The sequence below is a fragment of the Emys orbicularis genome, chromosome 2 (genome assembly GCF_028017835.1).
Source record: "Emys orbicularis isolate rEmyOrb1 chromosome 2, rEmyOrb1.hap1, whole genome shotgun sequence".
NCBI lineage: Eukaryota > Metazoa > Chordata > Testudines > Emydidae > Emys > Emys orbicularis.
The window spans coordinates 278,781,335-278,803,873 of record NC_088684.1 but is presented as its reverse complement, the minus strand read 5'-3'; the positions used below and the strand labels follow the sequence as shown (position 1 = coordinate 278,803,873).

The 22,539-nt window shown below is 39.4% G+C and overlaps 1 protein-coding gene across 5 annotated transcripts in view; it reads left to right on the top strand.

Moving 5' to 3' along the window:
- DNAJB6 (DnaJ heat shock protein family (Hsp40) member B6) overlaps window positions 1–22,539 on the top strand; it is a 95,308-nt gene that overhangs the window by 5,192 nt on the left and 67,577 nt on the right. For all 5 annotated transcript variants that reach the window (XM_065399846.1, XM_065399844.1, XM_065399845.1 and 2 more), the window contains exons 2-5: window positions 13,784–13,876; window positions 16,518–16,627; window positions 20,420–20,479; window positions 21,963–22,073. In XM_065399846.1, coding sequence (XP_065255918.1) covers window positions 13,812–13,876; window positions 16,518–16,627; window positions 20,420–20,479; window positions 21,963–22,073 — 346 coding nt within the window. In that variant the 5' untranslated portion in view covers window positions 13,784–13,811. The remainder of the gene's footprint in view (window positions 1–13,783; window positions 13,877–16,517; window positions 16,628–20,419; window positions 20,480–21,962; window positions 22,074–22,539) is intronic.

Here is a 22,539-nt window from a genome sequence, read left to right as displayed (position 1 = left end):
CTTCCCCCATGCAGACTCTGGCTAAGATTGTAACTTGCTAAAATTTAAGTTTTAATTGCTAGAGAACTTGTCTTGTTTGTAACCATATATGTCTTTTCCTCTTGCTTAGAATCACTTTTAAATCTGTGTTCTTTGTTAATACATTTTATTCTTGATTATTACAAAACCATCTCTGTGAAGGGGGAGTCTTCAGCTAACCTAACAGATGCGTGCTCTGCCTTTTTGGAGGCAGAGAACCTAATTTCTGAGTATCCAGTGAGACGGACTGGATGCTGCAGGGAGATGTCTTAGGTGAACTTGGGAACTGGGATTCACTGATTTGTTACCTGTTAGGCAAAGTTTAGACTGACAGAGTCTTGAAGAGTTTGCGCAAGGCAGATAGGCTGTTGTGTCAGAGAGCTGACACGGAGTTTAGCAGCAGCAAAGCTCTCACTCTTGCTAAGTCAGAGTGATAAAACAGTGGCACACAGTTCTGCGAGTTCTAAGCATGACATTACAGTTCACCAGATGTAGAAACTAAGCAGCAGAACATACAGTTAACTTTGGCTGTAACTGTACCTTTCTCACTTTCTCCACCCACCACGCTCTAGCAGCAGCAGGGATGTGGATGGAACGTGCACGGAGAGGAGACCTCAAGTTCAAATCTCCCTGTGATGGGTTCCCCTGGGGTGCCACCTGGAACTGGGGTACCACTGAGTTCCCCTGACCCACCAGCCTGGCCTCCCTTTTACACTGTACTGCTATGACAAGATGCCAAGCCCTCTCCAGGCTCCATCCTGCACATATACCAGCACACACAGGTACGGACACACCTCGCTGCAGTACATGCAGGCAGGCTTTTTAACCAGCCCCTGCATGGTAAAGCTTCAGCTAGGGCGCCTCCCAGTTCCTAAGGCACGCACACCCTGTGGAGTATAAACCCAAACCTATACCGTCTTGCGCTGCATAGGGAACTGTTCAGTATAAGCTCATGAAATTCGCCCCCTCCCTCAATGTGGAGAGGAATATACAACAGCTTTCTGCCCCAAGTTATGACTCCCACAAACTGGTTTTAGATAAAGCAGAAACAAGTGTATTAACTACAAAAGAGAGATTTTAAGTGATTATAAGGGATATCAAACAGATCAAAGCAGATTACCTAGCAAATAAACTGCAAACTAAGCTTAATATCACAGATCAGATATGAATAGCAAATTCTCACCCTAAGTGATGATATAAACAGACTGCAGATTCTTAAGGGGCAAGCTGCACTTGCTTACAGCTTGGAATCCCCAGGTGTTCTATTCACAAACTAAAAATCCCTTTAGCCTGGGTCTAGCACTTCCCCTAGTTCAGTCTTTGTTCCAGAACCCCATCTTGTTGAGCCAGACATGCTAGCCTTCTGCAACACGGACCCAGGTCTGGTCATGCCCCCGAAGCTGCAGACTTTAACCAAAAACTGCTGAGCAGGTCACTTATCTCCAGCACCCAGATATCCAGTTCCCAATGGGATCCAAACCCCAAATAAATCCATTTTACTCTGTATAAAGCTTATACAGAGTAAACTCATAAATTGTCCATCCTCTCTAACGCTGATAGAAACACGCACAGCTATTTGCTCTCCCTTACTCTGGGTTTATCAATAAACAAAAGTGAGTTTATTAAATATAAAAAGTAGGATTTAAGTGGTTTCAAGTAATTATAGACAGAACGAAGTAAGTTACCAAGCAAAATAAAACAAAACACGCATGTCTAAGCCTAATACATTCAGAAACCGATTACAAGTTACAAATATGAATCAGGTCCGAGATCCATATGAAGTCCAGTATCCTGTCCCCAGTACCACATGCATCAGAGGAAGATGCAAGAACCATGCAGTAGGTAAATATGGGATAATTGGCCTTCCACATTGGGGCTAGTCCTGATATTCAAAATATAAGGTTTAGCGCTAAAAAAAATTCTGGAAGAGATACTATGTTCATTCTGGATATTGAGATCTCTCTATATATCCAGTCCTTTTTGGAATCTTGTTAGATTCCAGTGCAGTGAAGTCTGAGACCCCCTGTTAATGGATTGACGGAGCCTGTTCCTCAGTTTTGAACAGATGTAGCCAAAGTTTGGCAAGATTTTTTCAATGTTTCCTGGACACGGATGCAATTATTTTTCCCAGTGTAAATCTCTGGTCTTGCCTGCAGCCCCAGCTCTGACCTCGGCACAGCTCCATTGCTGGCTGTAGCCCTGCTCCCGGGCCCCCGGGGGGTGCAGACAAATTCGGGTGGTGAAGGGGAGCGTGACATAAAAAGTTTGGGGACCGCTGCTCTATGCTGATGGGAGATGCTCTCCTGCTGACATAGCACTGTGCACACAAGCACTTATGTCTGTGTAACTTATGTCACTCAAATATTCACACCTCTGAATGACACAAGTCATGTAGACATGGCTTGGTTTAGTTTGTGTCTAGTCATTCAGTTGTCTTTGACATTCATGTTTAATAACCTTACTTTAAAGTTGATGACTTTTCCCCCCCCCCCCCCCCATGTGAACCTGCTGCTGAGTTTCACAGATGTATACGTGTTAGCCTGTGTTAGGGGTAGTATCTCCAAGCTCAGTGGTCAGATAGCATTGAAATTACTTGTATTTTGAGATACCCAAGTCTACGTTTTAATCTGCATATGTGATCAGTGGTCACAAAGAGTTAACACACAATTTATTTCTGAAGATGATAGCAACATTTAAGCAACATGTCACTAGTTGAATAAATCTTTAGAAAAGTTTTTTCTGCTGCATTCCTGTGCCTTGGCATCAGTGCAGGAGCAGCTTTCATTAGTTTTTTTGGCAAATGTATTGTTGTAAACCAGGGGTTCTCAAACTGGGGGTTGGGACCCCTCGGGGTCGTAAGGTTATTACATGGGGGGTCGCAAGCTGTCAGCCTCCATCCCAAACCCCGCTTTGCAGCCAGCATTTATAATGGTGTTAAATATATTAAAAAGCCTTTTTAATTTATAAGGGGGGCACTCAGAGGCTTGCTATGTGAAAGGGTTCACCAGTACAAAAGTTTGAGAACCACTGTTGTAAACTTTCACTTGTACTATATGTTTGGAAGATTAGAGGTCCACCTAGATATCTAGGTATCCAAAGGTGAATCCTCAACATTTGTTTCTAGGGTGGGAGGTCTGTTGGTTCAGTTAGCTTTTCAACAGCACTTCTGGGTAAAGTGTATTAGGAGGAATTATGTATTGATTTCAAGGTGTTTTCTCTTCCTAACTATGTGAACAACACCTACCATATTGCGGATGCTACTGAAATAAAAACATCTGAATTCATGCTAGCTGAAAATGCATCCAAATGGAGTTTGTCTGAGTTGTGGGTCTCTTCTGCACCTGAAAATTGAACTATACAGCGATTCCTCTGCTTTTTCTTGACCTAGCATGATAGCATGGAGGGCATTTTTCACACCCAGGCTCCTTCTGTAAAGGGCAGTCAACTCATTCAGCCATTTTTTTTAGTGAAGCAACAATATTTGGATGCCATAGCTAGTAAACAAACCTAACAGCCGTATATGGAAGGTTAATTGGAAAGGGTCAATGGACCAGCAGTCTGCTTGCCCCTTGATGCGTTGATTGGACTCTGGTCTCTCACTCTCTCCATTCCAGTTGACTCAGACTGACAGGGCCACATATTAAGAAATGTGCAGCCACAAAAAGAACTAACTATTTTTAAATAGCTAACTTGGAGGCTTTGTTCCCTGCTCCTGTCAGTACTGGGCTGAGTAAATTTGCTGAATTGGGGGGTAATAAAAAGCTTAAATTGCAGTCTTTACAAAACAGATGTATGAAGTTAAAATAGTGGATATAGGACCTCATGCACACTTCTATGAGTAGGTCTGGGTTCCAGAGATACAGAGCTACTGCCTAAGAATTTCCCCCTTAAGCCATGTCTACATTTAAGAAGAAAAAAAAAAAAAATGAAAATAATCCCTCCCTGGTACTCTGGATTTACAAGCATTCTAATTAAACCTGCTTTACTGTGTTAAATGCCAGAAGCCTTGGGAGCTTAGTCTACACTTCCACCTGACAAAATATTTTTTATAAACTTTCACTCTTATAAACCAGACCCGGACATCTGCTCCCCTTCAGCATCAAGACAATTTGTATGTGTTACAAAACAAGCAGGTTAAGTTAAAGACTAAGCCTCACAGGTCTTTTCTTGCCACCTAGGATTTACAGCAATGTACAGAGTACAGCACTACTCATGTAGCTATACACTGCAGTGAAAGGCAGGCTGTGTCCATATTTGTTGCTGGTGTGTAGCTACATGCAGCAAGGAAAGGCTCCACCAAGGGAAGGCAGTGGGATACTACAGTGCCAAAAATAGCAGTGTGCATGTCTGAGGCGCAGTATAGGATGTACACTCTAGGGGGTTCAGTCACTGTAGGGCACTCTACTTGCCTAATCCATGACTCTCTGTCTCCACTGCTATTTATACCTGTGCTAGCTGGGTGTGCAGTTTCTGTACTGTACATGCTGCCATAAGTGTAGACATATATTAAATGTTCTAATAAAAGGACAGACTTCCCAGTTCTCAGGGAGATTGTAGACCCAGTTGTGCTTAACACAGGGCCTCTGTCTTGATGGAAATGTACCACAAGGAAAATATCAATTATATGAAGTTTTGTAGGGTTTTCGCCAGCCAACACTAAATATGTTAAAATAAAAACACCCTCTAATGTCCCTGAGATATTAAATCTCCTAAAGATTCATTTGAAACAAACATAGCCCCAAACAAAGTAGCTGCATTTTAGGTTTAGGTTAACATCTGGGGCAGTACTAAGCATGGTATTGATACTGTTGTTCCCCCCCAATTTCAGGCTGTTCATGGCCTTTCAGTAACCCTCTGTCATAGGACCTTTCTTGACCAGCAGAAAGATGGTGCATTTCAGTTGTTAGCTCACTTGAGTTACCTTAACCTGACTGGCCGCATTTTAGCCTCGAGTGGAGCCAGGTAACTCAACTTCAAATTTGTTAGCCGGCATCATAAACAGGATTTTTTTCAGTCATGTTACGTCAGTCAATTGAGCTAATATGACTGAAGACAGTACAAAAGAAATGAAGGTGGAGAAATTTTTCTCCGCTCTAGCTGACTTCTAGAACTTGTTCAATTTACTGATGAACCATAGTTGCTCCTTGAGGGCACATTCAGTAGTCGTTACCACCCAGTGACAAATCAAACTTAAGTTAAATCTGGGTTTTTAAAAATGAGGACTAGTTCCTATTTTTAGAAAAGGTCAGCTGTTCTCTGAAAGGTACGATTCCCACTGGTACGATAAGTTAGTCATAGAAGCATTTGACCTAACTTGTGTCACAATCAACCTGATTTTCTTGTTTTCCCTATAGCTGCTTATTTCCAGGTTGTATAGCCTTAGAATGGAGTTATGACTACTGTAGGACACAGCAGTCAGTCATTAGGATTGCTTTTGTTACTTATGCTATATATCCTTTCTGTAAGATGATGTTTACAAGGACTTTAGAACTCTAGATATACTGGCATATCTAGTAAAGCATGTGAACCATTTCTGAGAAATACTCAAATGTACTTTCAATTTTAGTTTCTACATGTTAGATAACATAACCCATTGTCAGGGTGGATAAAAATCTAAAAAAACCCTTTAAAATTGGAGTTTGGTATAAATCTTAAACATGTTCTAAATATTGGGAATTATGGCTACCTATATTAGGGCCTAAATTTCACCACTGAACTAGTGGAAGTCACTGGCCAGTCACCTGGAACTAGTCTGAAGTGCTAAACCAGCTTTTTGCAGCATAGTCTTTTCCGCAGGTGTAAAGAGAACTTTCTTTTTATTTTATTCAGCTAGTTCAGTTCAGTGACTAATAGCTCATTCAAAGTTGAGAAACTGATAGGGAGTTGAAAAAGCAGGAAAGCTTGCTTTCCCTTTCAATCTGTGAATAACATTTAGATGTAAAAGGATTAGATCTTCTAGTTGTAAAATCTCAAAGGATATGATGACTGGGAACAATCAGCTTGATTAATTACAGATAATACTTTTTAAATCCGTTTTAAATGCAAACCATGTTAAACTTTTTGTGGCCAGCACAATTAAGGTAACATTAAATATTAGTTAAAGACACCATTTTACAATTTGATTTGTGCATTTTAATTCGATTTCCACCCAAATGCAACTTGACAGTCACATGCAAATTAGTAAATAAGAAATGCATCATTCACCATTTTCTATGGAATAAAAATGTAAAAAATTAATCTGAAGGTGTGTATAAAAAGCTATTTAATTGCTTAAATAAATGTGTATAGAGTGCATCCTTCTGGTTAGAAAAAAAATACCAGATTATGCCAGCCAACGAGAATCAACTTTTCTCTAGGAAAATGAGTAAAGTAAATTGTAAAACAAGATTAAAAGTGGTGATTTAAATCACTTCACCCTGCCCATTTTTACATTAATGATGCTCCATAGTGTTCAACGTCATTTTTAATATAATGCTATTTCATTCACCTGTCCCCACGAACATAAGGCTTTTTTTTTTTTTTTTGGTCACATCAGCTTGGAACTTTGTACTTAGGCTGAAAGTTTGTGCTGTTTTTTCTTTTGACAGTTGTGACGACTGATAAGTTGAAGTAAAATCTGTTCCGTACTTGCTAAACATGTGAACAATAGGTGACTTCATTTTGAAAATGCAATTTCACTAGCACTTTAAATCTTTCATAAATTTTCTGCGATTCTGATAACTTTTTTCAGACTATAAATAAGGACTAACTACTGAACAGAATGTAGTCCAGTTTCTTTAATTCGTTTTGTCACATGCTCCCCCATACGATTTCATAACTTGGCAATTTTAAATAGCATTGCTCTAAACAAATTTGAAAAATATTGTAACTTGGACATTTTAACTTTATATGGTGCTGTACAAACTAGCAAATCCTTTTAAAACCTAATCCGTTTGGCTTTCCTAGAATTTAATTACATATGCCGTACAAAAACACAAAGATAATGTTAGTTGTACAGCTAAACACGCTAAAGAGAGGTTTCAGAGTTGTAGCTGTGTTAGTCTGTATCAGCAAAAACGAGGAGTACTTGTGGCACCCTAGAGACTAATAAATGTATTTGGGCATAAGCTTTTGTGGGCTAAAACCCACTTCATCAGATGCATGGAGTGGAAAATACAGTAGGAAGATGTATATACATAGTACATGAAAAGATGGCAACTCCCATCTTTTCATATTTGCAGTGCAACTACACTGTAATCACGTGTATTTTCTATAGCCCTAGATAATACGTATCTCGTAACTATGTTCTCTCTACTAATTTCACAAAGAATCAGTTTAATTTATACTTGGTTCTCTAAGGTGTGTATTTAATGTCTAGTATCCATTTACTATCCATTTTCTTCTCTTCAGTCAGTACTTGGGTGCAGTTCAAGTGATGATTCAATTAACAGTGAAATTAACTGTAGGTGGCCCATATATGCTGGCAGACTTTCACTAGAAGGCTGTACGTATCTGACTGTTATGGGCTATGTCAGACCTAAGAATGTCTACACTACAAATGCTGCTGCAGCTATGCCACTGTAGTGTAGATGTTTGAATTGACGGAAGGTAGTTAATCCACCTCTGAGGCCTGGTCTACACTAGAAAATTAGGTTGGTTTAATTGCACTGGTCAGGTGTGTGGGGGAAAATCCACACCCCTGAGCGGCATTATTAAGCTGAGCTATATCCCTGTGTAGACAGCACTGGGTCACTGGAAGAATTCTTCTATTGACCAACTACTGCCTGTTGGGGAGGTGGATTGCTTACACTGACTGGCCCCTGAAGCATTACGGTGGTGCAGCTGTACTGCTTTAGCATTTTAAGTGTAGACAAGCCCTCAGAGGTGGTAGCTAGGTTGACAGATGAATCTTTGCGTTGACTTAGCTATGTTTACACTGGGAGTTAGGTTGACCTAGCTGTTTTTCAGGATGAGACATTTTTCACAGCCCCGAGGAACATAGCTAGGTTGATCTGATTTAAGTGTAGTCCAAGTCACAGTAATAGACTTAGGCTAGGTCTACACTACAGCGGGGGTCCGACCTAAGATACGCAACTTCAGCTACGTGAATACCGTAGCTGAAGTTGCGTATTTTAGGTCGGCTTACCTAGCGGTGAGGACGCGGGAAAGTCGACCGCTGCCGCGCTGCCGCCGACTCCGCTGCCGCCTCCTGCCGAGGTGGATTTCCGGAGTCGACGGCAGAGCGATCAGGGATCGATTTTACCGCGTCTTCACTAGACGCGGTAAGCCGATCCCCGATAAACCGATTGCTACCCGCCGGATCGGCGGGTAGTGAAGACAAAGCCTCACAACTTATAGGCATATAGCCTCTTGGAGAAATAGAATGTCATAATGCAAGTAAAGACTGAAAGCTCTTCAGGGCGGGGACTGTCTTTTGTACTCAGTACAGCACCTAATAAAAAGATGCCGTGATCTTGATCAGAGCATCTGGGTGCTATTGTAACAAATAAGTGTCAAAACCTAGCAATACATATTTTGACTGAGTGCTTAATCCTGCAGTTTATAATGTGCTCAACATAGTGGGGGTGCAGAACATCCCTAATCCACAAACTACTTGTTTGGAGGAAAAACAAAAATTAACTTGGAGGAAATAGTGACTTAGCAACAGGTCTATTTTGAATATTAGTATTTACCTTGGGAAAATGAACCCATGCCTGGATGCAGCTAAACTGAATGTGGAACATGATTAAACTGCAAACATAGCCAAGGACAAATTCTGTACAGTGCCATCTCAAACAAAAGGTAACTTGATCTGTGACAACTTTTTTCTAATTCATTTGAAAGTTCAAACATTAAACAATGCCAGGCGTTCAGAACGATTACTTAAGCATCCTTGCAAATTCTACTTTATCATGGGCAAGTAACCTTTTTGTTTTAAAGGAAAAATAAAATATCAGTAGGTCTACATCATGGTAGAATGCAAAGGTTGACTTTTTGCCTTGGCTGGTAAGTTTTCATGACCATTTTGCAAGCCTACATCAAAAGGGATGTGGAGATGTCAAATTTTTCTCAACTGGTGGATTATAATTTTTTTCTTGTTAAAAACTGACTATTTCAGTAACACATGCCTTTTAGCTCCAAGGGTGGATTTCACAACAGATCTTCCTTATGCAGGCTGTCTCATTATTGATGGGTTAGCTTTCACCTCATTTAGCTTTTGTTTCAGTGAAAATCACTTGTGCTCACAGAAAAGTTTCCTGCCTTGAATATCACTGGATTTTTCAATTCTTGATGTATATACTCTGGCATTGTCATGATCGTGGAACAGTATGCTTTTAGTGCTGTGTACTAGAGCAATATTTTCCAACGACTGGTCCATGGATCAGCACTGGTCCCAGAGATCTCACTGATACGGTTTAGGAAGGCATGAAGCTGTTTCCTGGTATCAAAAAGGTTGAGAAACATTGTACTAGAGAATTATGCCGAGACACTTTTTCTATGTTAATTCTATTTGAATCAAATTGTGAAACATACTGGTGATTTATGAGCAACAAGGGCGTCCCAATAATTTCACATCTTGTTAGACATAGTCACATCTGGACTCCTATTACAAACAAGTAATCTTTGGCTACTGTTCATAATAAAGGAGGCTGAAAGTCCTGGGGGAATTCTGCAACAAAAAAATTAAAATTCTGCACACAATATTTTAAAACTCTTCATATTTTATTTTTCAAAATAACATAATATAATCACACCAGTTTCAATTATTTTTGTTTTTTTCAAAATACCTGTCAGCAAGTATATCTAACAATACAGACAACAAAAAAGATTTAGGAAATGTTTTTTGACAAATAGATTCCGTACTAGGCATATTAATACAGAACTCTGAGAATAATACAGAATTCATTTAAACTACAATACAGACCTGTATTTCCCATGCCCCTCAGAAGCAGTGCAAAGGCTTGGGGGAGTCAGGGATAACAGAGGAGCTGAGGGAGAGGGAAGTAATTGCTGGGAAGGAGCCTGGGTGTGAACTTGTTCCATACTTTTCCCACCCATACCCAACAAGAAGTTTTTTGCAGGTGTGGGGAGGGATTGTTAAGGAGCTTCCCCCATGCAGATGTTGGCTGACCCCTAGTCTCTCACATTGTCAGGCACGTCTTCCCCATCCCCATGTGTCCTTCTACCCCATCCACATCTCCCTCCAACCCCACTCAGACACCCACTCCCCCATCTCCATGTGGGCCTGCACCTCCTACCCCTCTCCCCATCTGTCTCTGTACCCCCACTCAGCCATCCCTCTCCCCCCCCCCCCCCAGGTCTTTTGTTTTTGGCAAGAAACTGAAAAAAATCAGTTTTGGTTACCAAAATATTCGTTGGTTGTTTAGCTTAGCTGTACTAAATATGAATTTAGGATTCAAACCTTAGGCTCCTGTGTCTAAAATTATTGGCATGTGTATGAAAATTCATAAAACTTAATGTAGTCAAAGTCTAACCTAACCCCTTAACACTGAACACTTTATTGTGGAGTGACACATTCTGTGCCACTAAAATTTTCATAAATAAAATTTTTATCTGCTAGTGCTAGAAATACGTAAGCACATATTTAATGGTAAGCACATGAGTAATACAAAGTCAGTACTTCAGTGTGACTAATCATGTGGGTAAATTTACACACTTACATGTGTGTCAAACATCTTTCTCTGGACAGGCAGCAATGGGAAAAATTGATTGTGCCACCAACCTCACGAGTTCTAGGTCTAAACCCCTCTATGGTCTGAGTCCTTTTCCAGGTCCCAGCTCAGAGTAGAGGGCAAGGGGGATCTTGCTTCCCTGGGGATGTCTTGAGCCCTGTCCCCATTGCCAGGATTTTGGTGACCCCTACCCATTTATGGCCATCTGACTGCCTCCATTCCCCCTCATGTGAGTCAGATTTGGGGGTTGGGTATCTTACCTTTCTTGCGGTATGTGAGGTCCACTCCCTGTTTGTGTACCAGGATCATCTATCAGTTCTGCTAACCTATCTGACACCAGTTGTTGGGGGTGGTTGAATTAAGCTGGGAGGAGAGCTCTCTCCTGCTGGCTAAGAGCAGCTACATGGGAGAATTTACCGTGGCACAGATGTAATGGCTCAGCTGTGTCACCGCAAGGTATGTAGTGTAGACGTAACTTGAGGAATTGCATAGCACTGTGTGGTTTAGTGGAAAGACCACTGGACTGAGACTAGTCCTAGCTCTGCCTCTGGGCTGCTGGGTGACCTTGCCTGAGTCATTTTCACTTCTATACCCATTTTACAGATGTGAAACTGAGGCATGATGTAAAGTTCTCTGAGATCTTCTGATGAAAAGTACTATATAAAAGCTAGGTCTCTTTATTATTACCACAAAAGTATATCAGCTGCAAATCTAAATGAGAACTACAACTACCTGAATGACCACTAACTCCTACCACCAAATATTTTTCTTCCTGTTTCCTAAAAAATTAGGAAACTAAATGGCAAAAAAAACTTCATTAACACAGTTAATGTTGCCTGATGATACCTCATGACCTTTCAGAACATAAAGTTGAGCGAAACTAAAACATCTGAAAACCAGGAAATAGAGGTAAGGTAAGCACCCACACAGCCTTAACTTTGTCCTCTTTGAGCAATGCCCCAATATGCTCAACACACACTTTCTCCCCTTTACTATAATAGACAGGCAGTGCCTGCACTTGCCCTGTACAAACATTGAGCCTGCTCTCATGACAGAATTCTGCACTGTTACATTTTAACAACCACTTCATATCCTCTTACAACCCATTCATACTTCAGCACAGGGTAACACTTAGTTATACTTTCCCCACCCATCATTAAATCCACAGACTGCTGTTGTATCCCACCTCACTACTGACAATACCCATGGCACGAAGACCAAAGTGCCCTGCTGCTGACACAACCTGCACAATTCTGTATCGAAATGATGTAGACTGGAACCTCAAGGTACATACACACACTTTTCCTTTGGTAACACGCACAGGTTGGTTGCAGGGGCGACTTAAAACCGGATCTCATATCACTGTCAGTTGCCCCCAAACTACTTCAACTCACTCCTCCACCATTCAGTACAGTTACATATAACACAGTGCATGTAGCTGGAATGCATGCAGATAATACCCAGTGGCTATTGCCAGCTCCAGAGGGCAGAGTTAACGGTTGTATGGATGTTTACCTTAACTCTGGTTTTCAGAAATGTTAGTTTTGCTGAACTCTGCATTCTGGAGGGGCATGAGATATCACTGAGCAACCTTTAAGCTGCGTTAATGAAGTTTGCCATTTAACTTGAGTGACTTTGTATTTCATGATTTCTTAAATGTTTGCTTGATGTTCCATTGAATTTGTCACTCAGGATTTAAAACTTTTTTTTAAAAAAATACCAGAACTAGAACAATTAGGTTCAGAGATGACTGGAAATCTTAAAGTGGAGGAATAAGCAGGGATAGTTTAATGCTGAAAGGGGGGGAAATTATTTACAGAATAAAGTAAGGAGGTAAAAGCTAGCTGAGGTCTCTGGTAGGATTCCAGAAAGACTCATGTACTCCAGAGACCATGCAGCTTAAGTGGGGACTTCAGATGAACTGCCTCTAATACTGTATTTCTGTCTCTTAATGGCCTTTTTTTAAACTGGACAAGACTGTTGCTCTAAGCCAAATAAGTCAAAATTTGTTCACTAAAATTACATACCATAAGATGCCTAACTATTTGGCTGTTAAACATCTAATATTAATCTTAAAATAAACTCCATTTGGGTATTTTACTCTTAATAAACAACCTTAATCTTGTTTTCAAGGTGGCTGATTTCATCTTCTAGATTTGAATCAGACTAGTGGGTCCTTTTTCACTTGGCTATAATTTTCATAATAAAAGAGATGAATGACTAGGAAACTGAATTTAATAATGCTTTATAGACAAATGACGTCTAGTAACTTTATGGCTGGGTTTGGATATATACTTAAGATAATTAACTTTCTGAATTGGTTCTCAAGTGACTTATGACTGGTTTATTTATTATATATAATTTTAAAGAATACCATTCGGCGAAGCTTCCTTGGGATCTTATGAATAGTTACTAGAAATTACACCTGTCTAGTTCTTTTAATTGAGCGCTCTCCGGTACTCCACCAGAATGAGAGGAGTAATGCAAGTCAATGGGAGAGCATCTCCCGTTGATGCAGCACAGTGTAGACTCTGCAGTAAGTCAACCTAAGCTACGTCTACTCCAGCTAAGTTATTCACATAGCTGGAGTGGCATAATTTAGTTCGACTAACCCTAGAAGTGTAGACAAGACCTTACAATGGCAGCAGTACTCTGGTGTGAAGAAGGTGCTATGGAAATATAGGGTAGCCAGACTTCATAATGGCCTGTGACTATAGACGTACGGCATAAAAAGTGACCACAATAGCAATAGATCTTGACAAATTTTAATATGCAAGAAAATATATTCGTGTCCACATACATAGTGTCAGTACTTCATATCCACTAATGAGAAATGACTTGACTTCCTGTCTAGTCCAATGTAGATATCTGCCTAAATGACAGAATTGGAGAACATAAAACCAGATTTCATCAGTATAACTTTTATTTTCTATCAACGTAGGAGTGGACTAGTCCTCCTTGTACTACCGTTTGTAGGACGTGTTTGGATTTAAAAAAAAAAATCAATTCTATTAAATCATGTAATGGAAGAGATGTCATGTTACTCAGTTCTAGTACTGTACCCATTTAGTAAAAGGTTCTTGTAATTGCAGGACTTGCTGTTAAGACAACTGTTAAAACATGGTGGATTATTATGAGGTTCTAGGAGTGCATAGGCATGCCTCACCAGAAGACATTAAAAAGGCGTAAGTACCATTTTCTTTGTTCAAGTCAAATCTTGCATACCTTCTCACAAATGTATACACTTGATCTCTAGATATCAAATTTCATATCAAAAGTATTGGTAATTGATACTAGTAATTCAGAAAACTATTAGTGAGTGCTCCAGAAAACCATCTTTCATTTTATGTACACACATCAGGAGAAATGTTTCTAAGGTATTTTTGTATCCTAATAGAGCACATTAACCATTCTAAAAATTGATCCCAAGCTCTTTTAAAAAAAAGAGAAACTTTCTATACTTTTTGTCAGTCACTTTCAGATAGAGGTTTTATGAAATGCACTGGATTAGATCATAATCAGCTGTTCATTCTAGTGTACTTATGCCAATTTTGTGTGTCATTTAGACTAGATTAGAAACTACAGAGTTAAGTAATTCTCTTATTGTAGATCATTTCAGGTTAGAACCTTTCTTGGCTCCCTCATGCTTCCTTGGCTTCAGCCTCTCATCAGTTTTCTTTTCTCTCCCTTGGTGTAGACTGCATGTTTACCAGTACCAAATCTCCTCTTGCTTCCTGGAAACACCCACTGCCTCAAGTCATTTTGCATTCTGATGCTGCACTCCTGTGTATGCACTATCCATCCACTATCTGGTGCCACTTGCAAACTTGATCAGATTGGAACAAACACAAATAAAAGACCTGAAGCAGCCATTCATGCGTGTGGAGAGGAGCTTGTTTTGTAGATTGGGCAAAAAGCTTCTAGAAACCCTTAAGGTTCTGGACTTTTCAGAATTCTCAGGAATAGTCACTGTTTCCAGACTGAGCACTTCCTGGAAGTATACCCTGGTCCACCATTTGAGAACTGGCTTACCATGCTATATGCAACTTCCTTTATACTAGGTTTTTAACTGGCTTCAGATTATCATTGTAGATACCTCTTCAAAATGTGGAGTAATGATTTCAAATACTATTAAAGATTTTCACAGAGCACTGAATGGGGCAAGAATAACATTGAGCTGTTAGAGTACTTTACAGCTTCAGCCTAACCGTATGGTACCTAGAAGTGCTCCCTCCTAATCAATACTGACACTGCCCTGCAAGCTTGCCTCAGATTTTGAGGCAGCAGAGGTAGTGGCAACATCTGCTGTGTGGATCAGCTAAAGTTATCAGTCTGACTCCATTTCCTTCCCATTTCAAAATGTTCAGAATGCCCCAAACCAAGATGAAGTCTCCTCCATTAAAAAAAAAAAAAAAGTATATGAAGCAACTTCTTTGGAAATTAACTCTCCAGCTTTATCAGATGAGATCTGTTTTCCATGCTTTGACTTAATGGATTGAACATCTGCTGTAAAAAGGTGAACACATTTAAATTAGGAAAGTTTTTAGAGAAATCAGATACAGCTTTTAATTTAGACTTTTGTGCATTACTACTTGCAACTATAAAATAACTGTCTGGCAGCAACGCTAAAGTGAATGAGTGACACATCTTAGTTTCCAATCACTTTTTTCAGAAACAACTTGGAGGAAGCTTTCCTTGTGGAACATCTTCCTTTCATAGGCTGCCAAATATTATGCAACATTTCTAGTTTCCAGTAACTTGTACATGCTGTATCAGTTTCCTGCCACAGCCTAGTATAGAAGGCTTATGCTGATCAAACCCTGGTAGCGAATGAGAGCTTTAATTTCATAGGCATACCTGTATGGATAACTACTTAACTCAAACATTCAAGCTTATGCTCCTGTTTGATCATAAAACTATCCCAAATATAATCTGTACACTTAAATACTGAGGGGGACAAGTCTGTAAAACTGTTTTACACTAAATTATTATTCTTGGGGGTACTCTCCTCAGGCTAGGGATTGTGCATACGGTGTAGCCTCCAAATCTTTCAGCGTAGTTCCTCCAGCTGTTGTCTGTCCACCAAAAACACACTGATTACAAACACAAAGAGTTGCTACTACGGTATAGCATTAAATCCTACTTGGATGTTTGTTAGAACTCTGAGGAGAGCATGCAGCAGAAAGTGTCTGTGGTCTCCAGATCTACAGGCTTTGGCAAAGAGGTTTCTTTGTACCCTCCCTACCTCTACCTTCCTACATGCCAACCCAGTTCTCCATTCAATCATTGGCGGAGGAGGAGGTAGGGCTAACTTTTCTTGCAAGAATTGCCTCTGAAAACCAGATTGTCAACAGCCAACCTTCTCAGATGTAGCAAGGTTATTGAGAGAACAGAGGGAATCACGGAAGCAGCTAAAGGAGTTTAGCTGCAAACAGGGCCTCCATCCGTCAGCAGCACCCAGGAGTAATTGATTCCCAGTAAAATATTTCTTTAGCAAAACTGGAGGGTAGCCTGACAGCTTAAGTTACTTATCTGTGTATCAGCAAAATTTCTTGGAATAGGTCTACAAATAAGATTTGAGCGACTAAATGTCCTAATTAGGGTGACCAGACAGCAAGTGTGAATAATCGGGATGGGTTGGGGGGTAATAGGCGTCTATATAAGACAAAGCCCCAAATAGCGGGACTGTCCCTATAAAATCAGGACATCTGGTCACCCTAGTCCTAATTCATGATTTCCTATTTTGACACCTGTATTTCTTATGTATATCTGTCTGAGTGCAGTTTACTGAAATAGAGCATGATTTATCTTCCCTTTTCATTTCAGGTACCGCAAACTAGCACTAAAGTGGCACCCCGATAAAAATCCAGATAATAAAGAAGAAGCTGAGAGGCGATTCAAACAAGTAGCTGAAGCATATGAGGTTTTGTCAGATGGTAAGTATCTTAAAAGGGATCTTGGCAGCAGGTAATCTTTGGTTATGGAATGCTGTAGTGGAAATGCTGAAGAAGCATAGTGCTTTAAAGGGGTTTTCTTAAATTGGTCCACAAATGGCACTTTTTTTGTGTGGTGAGCAATTAGTTTGGTGCTCTTGGGAAAAGTGGGAAGTAGTTGTACAGTCTGGTGCTGAGCGGGTGGGAAGTGAGGAGAAATTCCGAGACACAAGAAATATTTTTGAATGAGTTGATATAACAGTTTAATCCTACATGTTAAATCCTGAGTCTACAGAGACCTGTGATTAAGAATGACTCCTCTACAGGAGTTCGTAAAGATTTGAAAGCATGGAATTTTGAGTAATATAACCTTGGAATCCATTAGCTGAAGCCACGGTGGTCATACTTCTTCCTAAACCCCTAAAAGTCTCTTCTCATCACTTGGTTCTCCATTTTTTTCTAATTCATGTCCTATTAATTGGGATAACAAGTCCAAAATTTTTTTTTTTCTTTACCAACTAACCAGCTGTATGCAGGAACTGATCATGTTAGATGTGTGTGTATATAGATCTGAATACCAAAAGCCTCCCTTCCTCTCCTTTCAGTAGCCAAAACGAGCAATAGGGTAACTCTCAATATAACATTTAATTTCTAATACACTGTCAGAAGGGCAGTACCCTTTTAAGAATTTTGTGGCTTTCAAAATTCTGTGGGAGAGGTGATATGTCATGAGGGAATCTCCTAAACAGATTATGCAGCCTTCCCACGTAGCATGGTGGGTAATGTATGTGGAAGAATCCATGGAGTGGCTCACTGGCAAGTGGTTTGTGTCGCAATAAGAAATGTGAAAGAATGTATGGGTGGTGTATTTATGTCTAACTTGTTTTTATAAAGTTAACTTCATAAATTTAGTGTAGAAGTTGCTGAAATTCCACAGTTGTCTTGCTTTGTTTTGGGCTCCATAATAAGAGCGCTGACAAGGCTTACAGAATGTTTAGAATTGTCTGAAACTACTTGTTATGGGGGTTGGGAGCCTTAAATTCTAATCAGTTTTAATATTTTGTAAGGATTAACCTCTTGTAGGAAACATTTACTTAGAATTGGTCAGAATCAAAATTGTATAGAATGAGCTACTATAAGCAAGAGATCACTTTGGTTTCCCTTCAGTGTAACTCCTTGACTTATAAGGAAGCATCTCTTTTGTCAGAGCATTGTCAGCAGCTAATCTGAACCATAAATCAAAGGGTTTGTGCATCTTTTATATTCTGTATCCTCAGATAACTTACTGGAGCTGTTAGTATTTTTTAAACACTAAAAGAAAAAGGTTAATAAAGATCTTCCTTGGTATAAACACCAGAAATAGCATGTATTTCTGGATGTTATACCATGGAAGATCTTTATCAGCCATCTTTTTATTTTTTGTGTGTGTTTAAAAGCATCGAACATTTTCCCCCACTAATCTAGTTCATCCTTTGACATTTTTTCACTCTTCTCCCTTCTCTGCTTCCCGAAAAAGTAAACTGGTACAATCGGGCATTTTCCTCTTCACCTATTCCATATGCATTAATCCTGCCAGAAACATTCATTGCTCGTGGGCTGGTCATAGGAAGTTAATTCCTGCTGGTAGCCTTAACGTGACTATTTGTTTAAGACCTACAATATAGAAACTTCTCCCATTTTTCCATATGCTTGTCTAATTTACATAAGAATGTCCATACTGGGTCAGATCAAAGGTCCATCTAGCCCAGTATCCTGTCTTCCAACAGTGGCCAATGCCAGGTGCTTCAGAGGGAATGAACAGAAGAGGTAATCATCAAGTGATCCATCCCCTGTTGCCCATTCCCAGCTTCTGGCAAACAGAGGCTAGGGACACCATCCCTGCTCATCCTGGCTAATAGCCATTGATGGACCTATCCTCCTTCTCCAACGTTCAGGTTAATAGAGGAGTAACACTACTTCCTCCCCAGAAATGTCCTTGTGAACTTCACTTGCAACAAGTGACTATGGGAAAAGTTCTGCTAGAGCAGCACCATCCTTTGTCTAGTCTGCCTCTCAAAATAGGGCCTGGTTTGGCAGGCTACAGACTTGTTCACCCTGCTTCATGTTTTGGTTTCTGGTGCCTAATTTATAAGGGCTAGGCAGAAACTTCCTCTGTAGGCAACTTATTCCACAACTGTCATCCTTTAGGTTTCTTGCACCTTCCTGTGAAACATTTGCCTCTGATTGTGAGGGACAGGATATTGGACTAGATGGACATCTGGTCTGATCTGGTACAACTATTCCCATGTTGCACTAAGGGTTATTTCAGTGTAATGCAGCATCTATAAAACTTGGTTATTTTTCATAACCAGCCTGTACAAATCATACTGTTGATATCCACATGTCAGGTACTTTAGCTTTGATTCAACATGGCTAATTTAACCCAGGAGAGTGGTTGGAGATGCAATCAATTCTCCTATAATTTTATTAATAATTTTGTCATCATTACAATTTTGAACAGATGGGTTTTGGCAAGAGTAGCTCTGTTAAGGATTATCCATGCAAAGAATACTTGACTACTGTGCCTGTAGTTCCAAGAACATGAAGTTCTCAAAATAAACTTTCTGTTCTGCCAGCCCACATGCAGGACTTCCTGTCTCTTGCCTGCTGCTTTTTTCTAGGCTGCCCAGCTTCTTGTTTCATTGGTCCTCTTTCACTCATTTAACAGGCTGTTTAAAATGCTCATTTTTTTTCTTCGGGAAATCACTTTATTGAAAGGTAGTGTTGTTATTGAACTACCTTAATTGAAAGGTAGTTTATTGAAAGATAGGTACAGACTTGTGAAGCACTTGAAGCCAGAAGGAATTCATAAAGCTTCAATATCCAAGAGATAATTTTGTCTTGGACTTGAATCATGAATGGTGGCCGGTGCCTATAGAATAGGCACAATCCCTTTAGATAAGGGGTTCTTACTAAATTCTTTAGTGTCCCAAAACTAAATTCTTTAGTGTCCCACTTAACTGTTAAGTGATAGTGCTTTTCCCCTGAACACACAGTCTTGAAGTTCCTGATCAGACTCCCATTAAAGTCAGTGAGAAGACTACAGTGAGAGTTGGATCAGACTATAAGTGTCTAGTTTTGTCAAATCCTCTGGCAAGTCTCTTGCTTGCACTTCCAGAATAGTGTCTGAACTGCTGGAGCAATAAGCCCCATGTTCTACCTGGCAGAACTTTTCAGGCTGCTCTGTCAGTAATAAGTTCAGACTGAACTCTATAATGCACATTTGATTTAGTTCTCTCTTCTTCTCTCTCTCTCTCAAGCAAGTAATTTCAGTCAGCATTTTTTGTGTGTTAAACAGCCCCCCTCCTTCACTTGTGCTCTTTTGCATCCTGCATCCATACCTAGCCATGGTGTAATCCTCTTTGAAAGAAGCCTTCCCACAATCTGATATCTCAGTGGCAAAGTCTCTTACCAGTTTTGCCGCAGTGCCTTTAGTTATCTTGCTGAATATACAAACATGAAGACCATAGGCTTCCTTCCAAGGAAGAGCTACCTTTCAGCATACTAAATCATCTCTCAGTGGAAATTGTAATACAGTATGGTGAACTTGGCACCTTTTATTAGTAGCTACTAGAACTAAATTGACACTAACAGTTTTGTCTTCACGCACAGTGCTTTGATAATCTTTAGCAAAACATTTGTACTCTGCATTTTCTGTGACAAACATGGCTTAAATAAACTTGCTGTGATAAAATTCAACTGAGTACATTAATGATACATACTGCATTTCTACTGATGTAATTAACTTTTTTGTAGCTAAAAAACGTGACATCTATGACAAATATGGAAAAGAAGGCTTAAATGGAGGAGGTGGAGGTATGTAGACTTGGCATGTTTTTTCTTCCATATCATCTGAATGATTTTAACAAACTGTTCCACTCTGCAGACTCATTTTAGTTACTATTAGTTCATGCTCTGAAAAGCATTTGTAGCCATAAGAGCTAAACTCTTTTTAAATGCAATTAAATTATGTAGAAACAGAGCCACTAGTAGTGATGTGTTATCACATACCATAGAGTAGCAACTTGACATGACTCTGATAGGACTAGTTCCAGCTAGTGAATTTGCCTATCTAGTCCAAAACAATATTTTAAACATATAACTGGAATTAGTCTGTATAGTCAAAGTAAGTGAAGAAAAGCAAGTTAGACTCTAACTTGGCCCAACATTTAAATTTTGAAATTTTTTTACAACGCATAAGACCAAAAGAAGAGACTACATTTTTTTTCTAAAATGTGTTCCAGTTATCAGGTGCTTTTTAAACAAATGTGACATTAACCTGCAAAGCAGAATCTGAAAGTTTCATTTTTACTCAGTCATGTTCGTTTAAAAAAAAAAAAAAAAAAATTTTTTTTAGTCTTGTTTTTGAAAGAGCCTCTCAGGTAGTCCAATAATAAATCAGAGGAGAAACTCTTCCCAAATTCTGCTAGGAGAGTCTACAATCATAAGCATAGTCTTAACAACTGAAGTGTCTAATTTTAGCTTGTATTTGCCAAGTGTAAGTCAGATTCTTCATGTAATATAAATCAGTGATTTTTTTTTTTTTTTGACCTGTGGTCCCCAGACTCCTGGGGGTCTACAGACTAAGATTTCCAAAGGGCTCCGCACCTCCATTCAAAATTTTTTTTGAACAGTCTGCATGTGAAAAAAGGTTGAAAACCACTGATCTAAATCAAAAGCTGGCAAGTGATACTATCAAATAAACCATCACAAGATTTTACTGATTCAGGCAGTAAAGATGTACCAGACTTCAACACCAACAAAGAGCTTTGAGTTTAAAAAAAAAAAAAATCAGACAATAAGACTTCATTTTTAGTCAAATGTGTACCTTTAAGTATAATGAGAAATAAATGTTGATGTCTAGAAACCTGCAGAAGAACATAAATGATAAAAATAACTTGTAGACTACTATTAACTTTAGGGATATCTGGAAAGGGGATGGGCAGAGAAATTGAAACTTTAGTAATAAACTACAGATAACCTCTTTGTTTCCATATTTTACTAATTGGACAGTCATTCTCTGCTGTTGAAAAACTGATTACAGTAATTCCAGATACAGTAGAGCTTTTTAGCAGAATGTGAAGAAAATTTAACATGAAGTCTCGCTTAATTGTATTAAATGTGGTTTGAAGAATATATTGAGAAAATCCATCCAATGAGCCAGGAATGAACTATTGTGGAAAAACTAGAATTCTCTATTTTAGAAACTATAGAAACACATACAGCTTATATGTACAACTCAAATATTTTATGCTTCTTTAGTGTGAAGAGTTGTAAAATGTGACTTCTTTTTCTGCAGGTGGAAGTCATTTTGACAGCCCATTTGAATATGGATTTACATTCCGTAACCCAGATGATGTCTTTAGGGAGTTTTTTGGTGGAAGGGACCCCTTTTCATTTGACTTCTTTGGTAAGTCAGCGGCTTTTGGGGAGTGGTGGTGGAGCATCAAAGTAGTGGCTAAAATTCATATCTACATAACAGATGTGTATAATTTGACTTTCACTGGAAATAGTCCTATTACTGATCTCTTGGACGTTTTAAAAAGTCTTTTTTTTTTTTTTTTTTCCTCTCCTATCTCCCTCCTTGCTTTTTGCTGTTGCACGTAGGGTTTTGCGATCAGTTTTTTCTCTCTCTCAAGGTCTGATTTGTTTAAAAATAATATATCAAGTTTGCTACGGACTTTCTAAAAGAAGAAACTAATAAATCTCACAGAATAATTTTGCTTTAGTAAATGTGGATTGCTCTGTTTGTATGGCATACAAACACTTTCTTCCCGAGTCTGGTGCCACATGATAGTCAGAAAAAACGAACTCTTCTCCCCCCCCCCCCCACCACCACCACCAAAAAAAAAAAAGCAGAAGCAATAGGTGCAGTG